Raw genomic sequence first — 15,200 nt, forward strand, 5'->3', positions numbered from 1 at the left:
TTTATATCTTTCTCCTCGATGAGGTTTCTGGGGTTTGTAGTGATGTCATTTCTTGATTGTTTTCTGAGGGGTTGATAGATGGCATTGAGATCTATGGGTTTGTTTATGGCATTGTTGTTGGAGTGCCAGGCCTCTAGGAATTCTCTGGCATGCCTTTGCTTAGCCTGTCCCAGGATAGACGTGTTGTCCCAGTCGAAATGGTGGTTTTTTTCATCCGTGTGCAGGGCTATGAGGGAGAGAGGGTCGTGTCTTTTTGTGGCTAGCTGGTGTTCGTGTATCCTGGTGGCTAACTTTCTTCCTGTTTGTCCTGCGACGTGTTTGTGGCAGTCCTTGCATGGAATTTTGCAGATGACATTGGTTTTGTCCATGGGATGTACTGGGTCTTTTAAGTTTTGTTAGTTTTGGTTTGTCATCTACAAAATTCCATGCAAGGACTGCCACAAACACTACATAGGACAAACAGGAAGAAAGTTAGCCACCAGGATACATGAACACCAGTTAGCCACAAAAAGACACGACCCTCTCTCCCTTGTAGCCCTACACACAGATGAAAAAAAAAACACCATTTCGACTGGGACAACACCTCTATCTTGGGACAGGCTAAGCAAAGACGTGCCAGAGAATTCCTAGAGGCCTGGCACACCAACCACAATGCCATAAACAAACACGTAGATCAAGATACCATCTATCAATCCCTCTGAAAATGAACAGGAAATGACATCACCACAAACCCCAGGAACCCCATCCAGGTGAAAGGGATAAATAGAAAGCAGATGACAGCTTCGCTTCACTTGGAGGTCGCCACTGATGATGTTACCTAGTCAGGTAATGAAATGTCTGGATATCAAATCTATAGCTCAACGAGCAAACCTACACCCTAAATCTCAACCTGTGATTTTATCTGCTAGACTTGAACGTCTGCTATTGCTGGAGCTATTGTACACTTGAGTTTAAACCAACTCTGTTTCAAAACCTCTTCAGATAGTATGTCAACACTCTTTTGGTTTGAGACTATGTCTAACTTCTCACTCAAATGTAATGTTTCTTTCCCTCCTTCCACATTTCTTCGAGTGCCCACTCTTCACATGTATTTCCAAGCAATGACTTTACACAACCTCCTAAAACAAAGAGGAACTGAAACAAGCAATGGGTGTTCTCCAAGTTTAAAAAAAACACACAACCCCAGTCCAGAACTTTCCTTGAGGTATCGTTATCTATCTGCAATGTCATTAAAATCCTATAGTAAACAAAGATCCAGCAAGCTACCCAAAAGGTTCTCATGAACTATTGTAAAAGAAATCACCATGCAACAGAAATACTTATTAATTTCAGCCACATAGAAAATCCGAACTTAAAATAAATGTCAAAATTATATACAAAATAACCTCAACCATCTGAACAAGGTGAACGGGGAGTATTCTGTTCGGATAACGTTTTTACAGGACCTTGAGATCCTGTTTGGATAATCCGAAATTCGGATAATTGACGTTTGGATAACCGAGGTTGTTCTGTAAATCATCTATAAAGAATATCACTTCTATCCCTTCCTGCTGCAGTCTATCATTTCCTGTACAGATATTGATACACATTATTCCTCTTTGACACTACTTGTTGATTTAGCACATCTTCCCAAATTTGATGCCTTATCCCTCTTATTTATAAGCCCCACTACCTCCCCAGTTGAGCATCAACCCATTTTCTCCAGGACTGAAGCCTATGCTCCACTGACAGGAATCCACTTCTCCCACTATAGTCTTTAAGCCATTTATCTCTCTAATCTAATTTTTGCTCTGCAAGTTTGAATGCGGCATAGGCAATTATGCAGAGATTATGATCTTTGTGGTTTTGCAGATTCCTTTGGTGCATAGCTTTTCATACTGACAAAGTAGAACTGCCTTCTTTCCCCTGCCTATGTTGTTGGTTCCCAGATGGAGGAAAATACAGGCTAAAATGAGCCCTTTTTCTTTACTGGGAGGACATACAAGATTTTTGTGTTTAGTGACAGTGGAAAGTTTTTATGCTAACAATGGATGAACTTCCCAGAGAAGTGTTGAGAATGACGGATTGCAATGGCAGTGCTTCAAAATGCCAATCTTTCCAAGGTGAAGGAGAATTAGAAATACTTCATCAGCATCCTTACCTGGATTCTCATTGCCGTGATAGCATCACAATTCATTGGGGTGGTCCACTGAAAATGATGTCTCATTATTCCCAGAATCAGCACAAAAGCGCACATTTAATTACCAAATTTCACAATTCTACCTGTCTAATTCCAATTAAAATGATAGAACACCAGTTCTTTTTCCCCATTAGCATGAAAACAATTATTCATTGTAATCAAACTGTTAACGACAGTGAAAAGTAAGAAGTTGAATATATAATCTAAACTTCTTATAACTGAAAGTCTATCCCTTTCTTAAAATTTCCATACACATGAACAAGGAGAAGATGAGACACAAATTTTGTGTGGAAAAGGACAAAAAAATATTGAAAGAAGCATAGTTCTTGTACCAATCCAGATTACTGTTGAGTCATTTTCTTTTGACACATTCAATTGCTTCTGACTCTTTGATGACATAGAGGTTGTCGATGTGCTGATTCTCAGTATTTCTTTCACTCGTCGAGGATTCATCCTTTCAGTGTCTCTGAAGGGGATTTTTTTTCCCCTTGCAATAGAAGGTTTTCAATAAGATCAGCTCAGAGAATGGTGAGGCAGAGTGGCTAACTACTAGGGACTTTCTTTCCCTTTTCCACACCAAAGGAATAGAGTGAGAGATGAATGCTTTCTTTTCGCAGACTGGATGTTTCCGCCAAATTATTCTCTCTCAACATCTGGTGCTATTTGAAAAGCCAATCAAAGCTTGTCACTGGGCAAAGTGCCTGGAACACACAGAAGCTGTACTATTTCATTTGCAATTAACCTACTCACTGCAATAACGTTGTATATATAAGTCTGTGTTCTAGTAACTTGTCTGTAAAACTATAAACACCATCTTACTGCTCTAAATTAGGAAAGTAGTGCATCTTTTCCAGTTCTTTAGTCAACAGTCCAAAAACGCAAGTAGATTTTGCAATGAACTTGGAGATTCGAAGGTTATTGTAATATAATAATATCACAGGCTTTCTTATTTAAAAAAAACACTGGATGGATTAGGCTGCCATGGTTTGGGGGTGGGGATGAAGAACAGCCGGAGGGTAAAGGTCTCTGTGATTCATTGCGCCAGAATATGTATGGAAGCTCACTCTGTGTCGGAAAGGACCATATTTGGATGGAGTTGGAACAAGACTACCAGATTTGCCTAGTCTTCAGTTGTACTTTGCTGTGAAGGACAGATGTGTGTTAGAAAGCTACCAAAAGAACAGTGTAACCTATACTGGATGATGGATTATTTTAAGTTGTGTTAAAAGTATTACATGATTTAAATAAATGCTTACCTATAAAAATAGGGTTTAGTTAGTAGTGCCTTTAGTGTTTTTACAATGTACATCTTAAAACATTAAGTCATGTCATCCAATCATCTATTAATTTCTAAAAAGAAATTTTAATTCCCACTTGACAGGCCACTCTGGGCAAATTAAATGTATTAACTTTTTCACTGAAATGAAGTAAATTATTAATTTACATAATTAAGTGTACAAATTCAAAACTAAATTACAAACAATATTCTGTGACTCAGTATCATAATAAAGAGGTGCACCAAGACATTGAAAGAACAACGATTTTTAGATTTTTCAAGTGTGATTGAGTTTAAAATTGATCTAGAATATGATCAGGTTTCCTATGTCACCCTGAGTAATAGATCTTCGGGCTACATTTGGTGTTCTTTTTCCATTTACTTTTGTTATTATGACTATTTTTTTGCAAACTTGCTAATTCCTGCTCACTTCATTCTGCAAGTCAATCTCAAATCACCATTACAAATATAGAATGTACTAAAAATGTTATCAGACTTTATCACACAATATATTACAACCAAAAAATAAGTTTTGGAAAATCTAACTTGTGTTAGTCTGAGATTAACTTTTGAGTTAGCTAATGTTTACCTTGCTATTAAATGTGGCTGTTCACTCAGAATTTTGAGTGTACATTGATGAAAGCCTAAAAAAAAAATTAGGTTCTTCCTTCACAATGAGGAAGGTTGAGGAGCTGGTTTATTTGCCAAATCTTTTGGTTGGGAAGTGAACTGGATGGAATCTGAGAAAATGAAATCATTTGTCTGAGACAACGGTTACTAGTGGCTTGCGGTGATTTAAATTTAGCACGTTGGTATACTGTTTAACGATTTGTTTTTATTTAAGTAGTTGCTTTCACAAAACTACTGCTGTAAATGGAGAGCAGTATCATTTTAGGTGAGGCCACAAAAGACAGCCTTTTCAAAAAATAAAGCTAGTCTTTGAATTTTTGATCAAATACTGTATTTATGTACCATCTATTGCAGTGGTGATAACAGTGGGGCGAGTTTCTCTGCTAATATATTCAGTTGTAGTCTTCCACTCTTCCTCTCTGCAAAGAGACTCCCTAAAATTCTCCCCTACAAAAAAGTAAACCACTGGATCTAAGCAACAGTTAATGCTGGCTAAACAAAAAAAAGCACGATTAATGATGGCAAGACTCTCAAGTTTGGGCGTAGCCCCCAATTGCTGGTTCGCCATAATAATGTACAGTAAGCGGGCAACATGATATGGTAAGAAACAAACCAGAAAGACCGTTAATACTGTGAAAATCATTCTGGAGGCTTTGTGCTTATGGTCGAGTCTCCTGTATGACTGAAGATGTTTGATTATGCATAGGTAGCAACAGATAATGACTAGAAATGGAAAAAGAAACCCAACTATCAGAGCTCCAGAGGCATAGAGAGATGGCTTTTCTCTGTATAATTGTAGACACACAGTAGTGTTCTCTTGTGCCTGTACAGACTGAGTGGTCACTGCGAGTTGAAAAGTTCCAAGTATAGCAGTAACCCACACTGTTGCACTGATTATTTTTGCATAACGGACTTTTCGAAAGCTGAGTGATCGAACTGGATGCACTATTGCAAGGTAACGATCGATACTGATGCAGGTAAGAAAATAGACACTGCTGTACAAGTCGAGGTGAAAAAGAAAGCCAGTGATTCTGCAGGCCGTCTCCCCAAAGGGCCAGTGACTTTGAAGTATATGATACGTAATACGTAATGGCAAGGTCAGAATGAGGCAGAGATCAGCAATTGCAAGATTTAACATATAAATGCTGGTTATAGTCTTTGTCTTCATGCGACTGCAGAAGACCCATACAGAGATGCTATTCTCAATTAGTCCAGCTGTGAATACAGTGCTGTAGATAACAATATAAATCATCCTCTCAATTGCAGCAACAGTTAAGTTGAATTTGGGCCCCGTTACCAACTGCAGCTTTGTGGTTCCTATAGTTGTGTTCGTCCAGTGCAGAGAATCATAAGCCATGGTTCCGTCTAATGGTTGTAGACTGCAGTTAAGAATAAGATTACTTTTATACCTGAAAATTCTAAAATTCATGCATTTTCCTTTTTTAAACTTAAAATATTTTCCTCTTAATATCTTGCATTAAATGCTGTAAGAAATGGAAGAAGAAAATAGATTAACAAAATGTAGATTAAAAGGTATGTATTATAAGTGCATGCATTTACAGGTTGTTCTGCTATGTGTTTCGTTAGCGCGAGTTTGATTTAACACGATTGATGTATTGGGGATTGGGGACATGGTTTCTAAAGTGTGGACTTTGGCTGTCTGTTTGCTGTAACGCAATTACATGGCCAATATTAAATGCTATTTCTAAAGTGCAATGTTTTTATAATGTGGGGTTGCACAAGAATGTAACCATCATGTTATAGAAGGACTACCTGGACATGTTTTCATATCATTTGAAAACATATAATTACATGCAAAATATATTAATGATCATTTATAACAACAAAACGAACTTCTGACATTATTGACAGTTAAATTTATTTGCGAAAATGATTACAAACATCAACTGAGAGGCTTTTCCCAGCTTTAGCGTGATTTACTTACAGTTTTGCTGAGGTGTAGTCTGCAGCTGTACAAAGAGCAATCATTCCAGTAGTGTACAGCTCCTGCCCTTTTCTGTGAAAATAACTCTATCCTTTTATACAGCGGTGGTAAGATACTTAGCAGCTGTGAGATGTTGCACTAACAACTTATTCTGTGTATTACAATAAGGAAGCAATTTCAATGCCACCTTTTAAAAGCTGCTTTACAACAACAGTGTTAATTATGCAGGAAGCACTTCCTCTGGGAATACCGTTCCAAGTGATCCATTCACTGTCTTCACGTAAGAAAATAGAATCTCCGTCAAAAGTCACAAATAGAAGCTTCCTTTTCCTAACTGTAGACTATATCCTATTGCAGTTTGAGAGCATGTATTTTACAATATGTTTCCTTTTCTTTCTTGCTTGCACAGTACCAAACAAAGCTTCAGGATAAGCTGGTATTTCTGTTGATTAAAATAGTTATTAATTACAAAGCCTGTATTTACATTAAGATGAATATTTGGAACTTTTTAGTAAAAGCTATAGTTAAAGTCATACTCACATTTCTGATCAACCAATTCCTGATTGTTAATCCCTCGACTTTTCGTGGATAGGAATGAAGTGGGAGAAGCTCCTGAAAATATTACAATGAAATATGGAAAGCACAAACTCAGCCTTAATTTAAATATTTCCCAAAGCTAGAATTTGAGAGGAATAGAAAAGGGCTTAAGCTAAGGTTTTTTTTTCTCTCAGATGATGTATCTATGTTTGATATGATTTGCTCAGAGTTGTGCCTTAGGCTAACAGATGTTTGAGGTATTGATACAGGCGTTTAACATTATAAAATTTTGCTCTAATTTATGGTACTTTATAGTGGGTATAACCATCAGAGAATTGAGCCAAGATGTTAGGACACGTCATGTCTCAGTAAACCAGATCAACACCATTTGGACTCGATCTAGGAGAAAGTGAGGACTGCAGATGCTGGAGATCAGAGTAGAGAGTGTGATGCTGGAAAAGCACAGTAGGTCAGGCAGCATCCAAGGAGCAGGAGAATCGATGTTTAGGGCATAAGCCCTTCAGTAGGAATGAGGCTTGGGTCGGGGCTGACAGATAAATGGGAGGGGGGTGGAGTGAGGTGGCTGGGAGAGTGATAGATAAATTGAAGTGAGGGAGAAGGTGATAGGTCAGAGGGGGCAGTGATGGATGGGTTCAGAGAGTGGTGTCGAGTTGGAGGCTTGGGACTGGGATAATGTGGGGGGAGGGGAAATGAGGAAGTTGTTGAAATCCACCTTTTATTTCATGTGGTTACAGGGTTCCAAGGCAGAATATGACTCGTTCCTCCTCCGGGCATCGGGTGGTAATGGTTTGGCGGTGGAGGCGGCCCAGGGCCTGCATATCCTTGATTGAGTGGGAGGGGGAGTTGAAGTGGTCAGCCACGGGCGGCAGGGTTGGTGGGTGTGAGTGTCCCAGAGATGTTCTCTGAAATGATCCGCAAGAAGGCAATTCAGTCTTCCCAATATCGAAGAGACCATACCGGGTGAAGTAGATGGCATCGGTAGAGGTACTGGTAAATTTCTGATGGCTATGAAAGGATCCCTTGAGGCCTTGAATGGAGGTGGGGGGAGTGGTGTGGGAGTTAAGGATACTGGTTAGGATGGCGTGAGACCTTTGTCTCTAAGCCTTCCGTTTCTTCCTCTCATGCCATCCTAACCAGTACCCTTCCGCCAACCCCCTTCATCCACCTGGCTGAACTGATCTTCGCCCTCAACAACTTCTTCCAATCCTCCCACTTCCCCCAAATCAGAAGGGTAGCCATGGGCACCCACACGGGACCCAGCTATACCTGCCTGTTTGTCGGATATGTGGAACAGTCCATCTTCTGCAGTTACACCGGCAGCACTCCCCACCTGCATTGATGACTGTATCGGCACCACCTCATCCTCCCAAGATGAAGTTGAATATTTCATCAAATGTACTAACGCCTTCCGCTCAGACCTCAAATTCACCTGCACCATCTCAGCAACCTCCCTGCCTTTCCTGGACCTTTCCATCACTGTCTGTCATGACCAACAAACCACAGACATATACTACAAGCCAACAGACTCCCTCCGCTACCTAGAGTACACCTTCTCCCACCCCACCTCCTGTAAAAACACCATCCCTTATTCCCAATTCCTCTGCCTCCATCGCATTTATTCCCAGGATGACCAAGTCCCAGATGGCCTCCTTCCACGACTGCAACTTTCCTTCCCATGTGGTTGATGCCTTCCAGCACATCTCCACTTGCACCACCACCCTTTAACACCACCCCTCCCAATTCAACAAGGACAGAAGCCCCCCAGTACTCTCCTTCCACCCCACCAACCTCCGCATACAACGTATCCTCCTCAGCCACATCCGCTACCTCCAAACGGACCCCACCACCAGAGAGAGATTTCCCTCCCCGCCTCTATCAATGTTCCGAAAAGACTATTCCTTCTGCAACTTCCTCATCAGGTTCATACCCCACTACGGCACCTTCCCCTGCCATTGCAGGAAGTGCAAAAACTTTCCCCAAACCACTCTCCTCACCCTTGTCCAAGGCCCCAAGGAATCCAACCACATCCATCCGAAATTCACCTGTACCTCCACCGCTGCCATCTACTACATCCATTGCACCCAGTGTGGTCTCCCCTATGTTGGGAGACAGGTCACCTTCTTGAAGATTGTTTCAGAGAACATGACTGGGACACCGGCACCCACCAACCCCACTGCCCATAGCTGAATACTTCAACTCCTCCTCCCACTCCATCAAGGACATACAGGTCCTGGGCCACTTCCACTGCCAAACCATTACCACCCGATTTTGCCTGGAGGAGGAACTCCTTCTTTTTCGCCTTGATCCAGTGTGGTTTCAGGTTTCCATTGTGGATTCCAACAGCTTCCTCATTTCCCTCCCCCCACATTATCCTAGTCCCAAGCCCCCAACTCGGCACTGCCCTCCGGACCCGTCCATCACTGCCCCCTCTGACCTACCATCTTCTCCCTCACTTTCGTCCACCTTATCGCTTTTCCAACTACCTCACCTCACCCCACCCCCTTCCCATTTATGTCTCCACCACAACCCACAAGCCTCATCCCAGATGAAGGACTTATGTCTGAAATGTCCTTGGATGCTGCCTGACCTGCTGTACTTTTCCAGCATCAAACTCTCGACTCTTGTTATCTCTGCACCAGTTTTTTGATTCACATGCTCCCCATGACCAAGAATCTTTATCAAAAAATCCTCTAAACACATTCCTACTCGTATTCCCTTGAACTAATTTTTTTTGGTTTGTATTTTTAATTGAAGTGGTTGATATATGTTAAGCTATTCCTTATACATGTGCTAATGTGGATCTGCTGTACATTGTAATTTAGTCTTCATTTGATGTAATGCTATTGCCTGTTACATGGGCTTGATATAAATGTGGAACTGGATTTTACTGCACTCCCTGTAGCAGTTCATACATATAGGTCAATTACACAGACTTTTACATTTGATTGTGATTTATTTATTTGATTTGATTTATTTATTGTCACATGTATTTTGTTATAAAATACAGTGAAAAGTGTCACCACTTTCTGGAGCCATCTTAAAACACACAAATAAACCAAAACATAGAAGATAAATGCAGAAAACTAAAGTAATAGGGAAATAATTGAGAGGCGTGCCAAGTCAAATTCCAGGAGTTCATTGGTTTGCTCATTTGAAACCACTCTGATCATCCTAGAAAATGTTATCAACTTAGTAATATTGATTTAAGTTAAATCTTATTTATGATCGTGCATTCAAATCACAAGATTTCCTTGCAAATAATTTAGTCTTCCCTAAAGCTGTGGATTCAGTGCTACAGTAGGTATCTGATGTGGTTTTCACTTATGATGGAAGTATCTTGGAGACTGGGTGAAAATACCTTAGTCTATTTGACTTACCCATATTCTCCATGCCTAGTTCCATCATGCAGTCTTGGTGTAATGCCTTAATCACTGCCTTAGTAGAGATCAGCTAACCCAATACTGACTGGAGGTCAAGCTGGATTCTTACTGATCTGTCTGCTTCAGCCTCTCAATCACTGTCAGTGGACCAGAGTAGAAATGATTTCAAGACTGCTTCAAAAAGATGTTACGGCGTCACCATGTTATTCCATTTTAGAAGTATACACTTGCTTTAGAAGAGTGAGAGAAAATACTTCATTTCATGAGTAATCCTTTATAATTTTCTATTTTCAGACACCTTTGCCGTCCATGTCATAACCGTGAAAAGGCCAGAGGTCTGGGAAAATATATCTGTCAGAAATGTCATGCCATCATTGATGAACAGCCTCTTATATTCAAGAATGATCCTTACCACCCTGATCATTTCAACTGTGCCCATTGCGGGTGAGAAATTTTGAATTACTAATTCATGTTCCTTCAGTATATTTTCGTTTTAATTCTAAACCATGGGTACTTGTCTTGGAGAAATTATCATTCATGATTACGGAAGGAGACCATTCAGCCCATTATGCCTCACTAGCTGTCTGAGCACTTTACCCAAAAATGCATCTTCCTGCCTTTCCCCCCCCCCCCCCCCCCCCCCATAAGTCTGCATACTGTGATTAAAGTGTAAATACAAGGAAGTAGGATTTTCAATTGTTTTCAATAAATATACAATTCCCATTCATTGATTCAACAATAAACATTTGTGTCGCTCCGTCCATCTTAGTCTGTTTCTCTTTTATATCACTTCCTTTGCATTTTTTGCATTGCTTTTTTCCCTCAAATTTTATTTCCTTTATCTTTTTGTTTTCCCCTGACTTGCTTTTTTTTGTTTCTGCTTGTGTGTGTAAATTTTGTGTATTTTCTCTCTCCCCCTCTCCCCCCTCTCTGTCTCTGCACCTGTCTGTCGGTCTCTCACTTGCGCTGGCTCTCTGGCTCGCTCTGTTGCTGCACTACAGTTCTGGTATATTGTTTAAACAGTCATTCTGATGTGAACTTGTCCTTTGAGCATTGACAGACTATTCAGTCATGGGTTGAGCATCACAGTTGATAATCTTTGATCATTTATTCCCTCAAGCAGTCCTTCCATAATCAGGAAATTGTCAATAATAAGCACTTGACTCACCTGGCTACTGGGGCTAACTACGGCATTCTTGCCCAGAATACAGTTGTTTCTGTTTAGTTAATTAGCATTTCAAAATTTCTGAAGCTATAACTTAATTGAATGTAGCTGATATTTGTTGCCTATTAACAAAACACTGATCAATATTAGTAAAACAAAACAGGATTTCTGAATTGCTGCACTACTTATGTCTTTCATTAAAAGTTACAAATGAGTCACTATTGTATTTTGGAAGCGTAAACTTATATTCACTGAGACAGCATAACTCTTGTAAATGTATGTACATTATTATAATGCATCTGACTTTGGTATAATGTGAAATTGCTAAAAGACAGTTGTGAAAGGATAGTGCAAAGCTCATATCTAAATACTGAAACTTGGTCTTGTTTCAAAACTTGTATTTTCAAACATGGGCCCAATAAGTCAACCTCATGTTTGAAAAGATATTTCAAGGTCACTTTGCAACAGGATGTGGAATTCCATTTCTGCTGCCTTAATAATTCATTGTGTGTTTAAACATCATCTGAGACATCAGAGTGAGCTGCTTGGCCTGTAGACTGTGCTGGAATGTTATTTCCTAGATTATCTCCTTCGGTCCAGCCTTATCCTGTGCACCTCTGGTATTTCCTGTTCTTCCTTATCCTGTCCTACCTCTGTCATAAGGAAAGATAGGGAAATGGCCACCTAATCTCATGGTAAGGAATCCATGGTAGAAAATGGCAAGCGAAAGCTTTTCTTGCCTGAGGTTGCCTAGTAGTCATTTGTCGAATAACTCTTTGGAATGTAGCTAAGAAAACATTTTTTTAATATTAATTCAGTCAAACATGATAATTCAGATTTTTGTCAATATTCCAAAGCTTCTGAACATAGTCATTCTTTGGTTTGGCATGGTATACAATATAAATTCAGCAAAACTCAGTGAACGGCAGCATTTTGAAGGCGGCAGTTTTTATGATTATCTTATTAGGAAAAGAGGAGTACTTTTTGGCAGGTGGAGGGGGGAGGAGAGAGAGAGAGAGAGAGGTGGAGGGAGAGTCTGCATCATCTGGCAGCACTCCCTTTCGCTGCAACTTTGTGTGTATTTTAGAATGACTGTAACCCTGTGGCATTTGGTTTATGGTTCAAATTCAGTTCCTTAGCATAACTACATCTCTTAGGCAGCCCCCAAATAATTGGAATCTCAAGCCTACTGTATTTTTTTTAGACTTAACAATTAGATTCACTACACCTTCTGAGGTACACTTGGGAATGGGCCATAAATCCTGGCCTAACCTGAGAACAAGTAAATATTACAAAATTAAAAATGTAGTTTGACTTACAGCAAGGTATGAGATAAGCTACCTATTGAATTTCTTCAAGCATATATTAAACCCAAGGTTGTGCCGATTTTTGATTCTGCAAGCTCTGATAATATAAATAATGCTAAAGTAAGACACAGTCCCCCAGGATTGAATAGGTATTTGTGAGATGAGATTGAATAAATTTTTAAGTGTAATCTCCCCATTTTCCAAAATGTTATGCTCCTGAAGAGTTAACTTCCATTAACATTCTTTCTTGCTGCATCCCAGTTTACTTTAATTCTATTATATGCACATTGAGGTTTAGTGATTATCATGGGGTTCCAAATGACAGGAAGATGAAACATATTCTAATTCGTTAATTAGTAACAAAAATATCTAATGTACATGAAATTTGAGAACAGAACAAATTGAGAAGTTATCTGGAAAAGTTTTAACAATTGTCACCCTATTTTGTATGCTTGTGAGTTAATAAGCTTTATATTAGACTTTGAGTTGAGACAGTGGCACTATGGTAATGTCACCAGACAATCCAGAAACCCCACTGGTTTGACTTGTGTTTTATATTTCATGGACTGACATGCTGAGCATAAATGTTGAGAGTTTGGGAAAAGATTTGTAGCTCGGGTGCTCGTTGTTGTGGTTCTGTTCGCCGAGCTGGGAATTTGTGTTGCAGACGTTTCGTCCCCTGTCTAGGTGACATCCTCAGTGCTTGGGAGCCTCCTGTGAAGCGCTTCTGTGATCTTTCCTCCGGCATTAGTGATGGTTTGAATCTGCCGCTTCCGGTTGTCAGTTCAAGCTGTCCGTTGCATTGGTCGATGTATTGGGTCCAGGTCAATGTGCTTATTGATTGAACCTGTGGATGAGTGCCATGCCTCTAGGCATTCCCTGGCTGTTCTCTGTTTGGCTTGTCCTATAATAGTAGTGTTGTCCCAGTCGACTTCATGTTGCTTGTCATCTGCGTGTGTGGCTACTAATGATAGCTGGTCGTGTCGTTTCGTGACTAGTTGGTGTTCATGGATGCGGATCGTTAGCTGTCTTACTGTTTGTCCTATGTAGTGTTTTGTGCAGTCCTTGCATGGGATTTTGTACACTACGTTGGTTTTGCTCATGCTGGGTATCGGGTCCTTCGTTCTGGTGAGTTGTTGTCTGAGAGTGGCTGTTGGTTTGTCTGCTGTTAGCCAGACTACTGCGACTACTAGGACTCATAACAGCACACAAACCAACAGTCACTCTCAGACAACAACTCACCAGAATGAAGGACCCGATACCCAGCATGAGCAAAACCAATGTAGTGTACAAAATCCCATGCAAGGACTGCACAAAACACTACATAGGACAAACAGTAAGACAGCTAACGATCCGCATCCATGAACACCAACTAGTCACGAAACGACACGACCAGCTATCCTTAGTAGCCACACACGCAGATGACAAGCAACATGAATTCGACTGGGACAACATTACTATTATAGGACAAGCCAAACAGAGAATAGCCAGGGAATTCCTAGAGGCACGGCCCTCATCCACAGATTCAATCAATAAGCACGTCGACCTGGACCCGATATACCGACCACTGCAACAGACAGCTGGAACTGACATCCGGAAGCGGCAGATTCAAACCACTACAAATGCCGGAGGAAAGATCACAGAAGCGCTTCACAGGAGGCTCCCAAGCACTGAGGATGTCACCTAGACAGGGGACGAAACGTCTGCAACACAAATTCCCAGCTCGGCGAACAGAACCACAACAATATATGTTGAGAACTTCCTTGCTGTGAAAATTAATATAAAACCTGTTATACAAAGAGGAAATGTAACTAATCCTTTCTTCAAACTTACTCTGTCATCAGTTGTGTAGAGGATATATGCACAACTGATTGTTTAGTATGCTTTTGATCCTTTCTAACCAGGAAAGAATTGACTGCTGAAGCTCGAGAGCTGAAAGGAGAATTATACTGCCTGCCGTGCCACGATAAAATGGGTGTCCCTATTTGTGGTGCTTGTCGACGGCCAATTGAAGGACGTGTAGTTAATGCAATGGGAAAGCAGTGGCATGTGGAGGTAAACTAATCAACATCAAGTCAACTTCATTGCTTTGACATTATTTTTTTTCTTTAAAATTTGGTGATGATTGCAAATATAAGGATTCGATATTTTTAAAATGTTTGTTTCTGAAAATTTGTTATTCTTTCCCAGTGTTGTAACCGTCACTTTGAGTAGCCAAGATAAACAAACCTTCGTCTTTTTTCCCGTTTTTTAAATATAGTCCAGAATGCAGTCTTCTCAGCACTGGTTGATGGATTTAAATCGGACGGAGAGTAGAGGGAATTGGGGTCACTTCCCTATAGCTGCTGAATGAGTTAATGTTGATCTATACTCTCCATTACTAATAAATGCAAAGTTATAATGCAAACATATCTTTAGAGTTGGGCAGTGTGGCCCAGATGATCTGACGGGATGATAGTCATTAAAGCAGCATACGTTAGAGTTGCACACTATGACCATGTGAAATTAATAATCTGTAATTTCTGTGTAACTATTGAACTGAAGCCTTGACTCACCACTGACATTCCTCCCCCCCCCCCCACCGCCACCCGCCACAAGTCCAACTGAGCCTAAGCCCATGTGACACTGCCACCTCCACCCCAAGCTGACCCTTCAACCAACCCCAAGCAATTATCCACTAGCAAGCCAGCCTACTCCCTTCACCCTACCCTCCTATCACTCTATCTCTCCCTCACCCAATTGGCACTCAACCCTCCTTCA

The 15,200-nt window shown here is 40.5% G+C and overlaps 2 protein-coding genes across 6 annotated transcripts in view; one reads left to right on the forward strand and one right to left on the reverse strand.

The window, feature by feature from the left end:
* The window catches only part of lims2 (LIM and senescent cell antigen-like domains 2), a 120,205-nt gene that overhangs the window by 93,041 nt on the left and 11,964 nt on the right, over positions 1-15,200 (forward strand). For all 5 annotated transcript variants that reach the window (XM_060826028.1, XM_060826029.1, XM_060826027.1 and 2 more), the window contains exons 5-6: positions 10,263-10,412; positions 14,345-14,495. In XM_060826028.1, the coding sequence (XP_060682011.1) occupies positions 10,263-10,412; positions 14,345-14,495 (301 nt within the window). The remainder of the gene's footprint in view (positions 1-10,262; positions 10,413-14,344; positions 14,496-15,200) is intronic.
* LOC132816754 (uracil nucleotide/cysteinyl leukotriene receptor-like) lies at positions 4,239-5,445 on the reverse strand. The gene has a single exon (XM_060826668.1). It carries the CDS (start codon positions 5,440-5,442, stop codon positions 4,420-4,422), a length of 1,023 nt encoding a protein of 340 aa, XP_060682651.1. The 5' UTR covers positions 5,443-5,445; the 3' UTR covers positions 4,239-4,419.

The sequence above is a fragment of the Hemiscyllium ocellatum genome, chromosome 6 (genome assembly GCF_020745735.1).
Source record: "Hemiscyllium ocellatum isolate sHemOce1 chromosome 6, sHemOce1.pat.X.cur, whole genome shotgun sequence".
Classification (NCBI taxonomy): Eukaryota; Metazoa; Chordata; class Chondrichthyes; order Orectolobiformes; family Hemiscylliidae; genus Hemiscyllium; species Hemiscyllium ocellatum.

Excerpts from the sequence above, each read along its gene's own strand:
- LOC132816754 (XM_060826668.1), bottom strand. The coding sequence starts at position 5,442 with ATGGCTTATGATTCTCTGCACTGGACGAACACAACTATAGGAACCACA.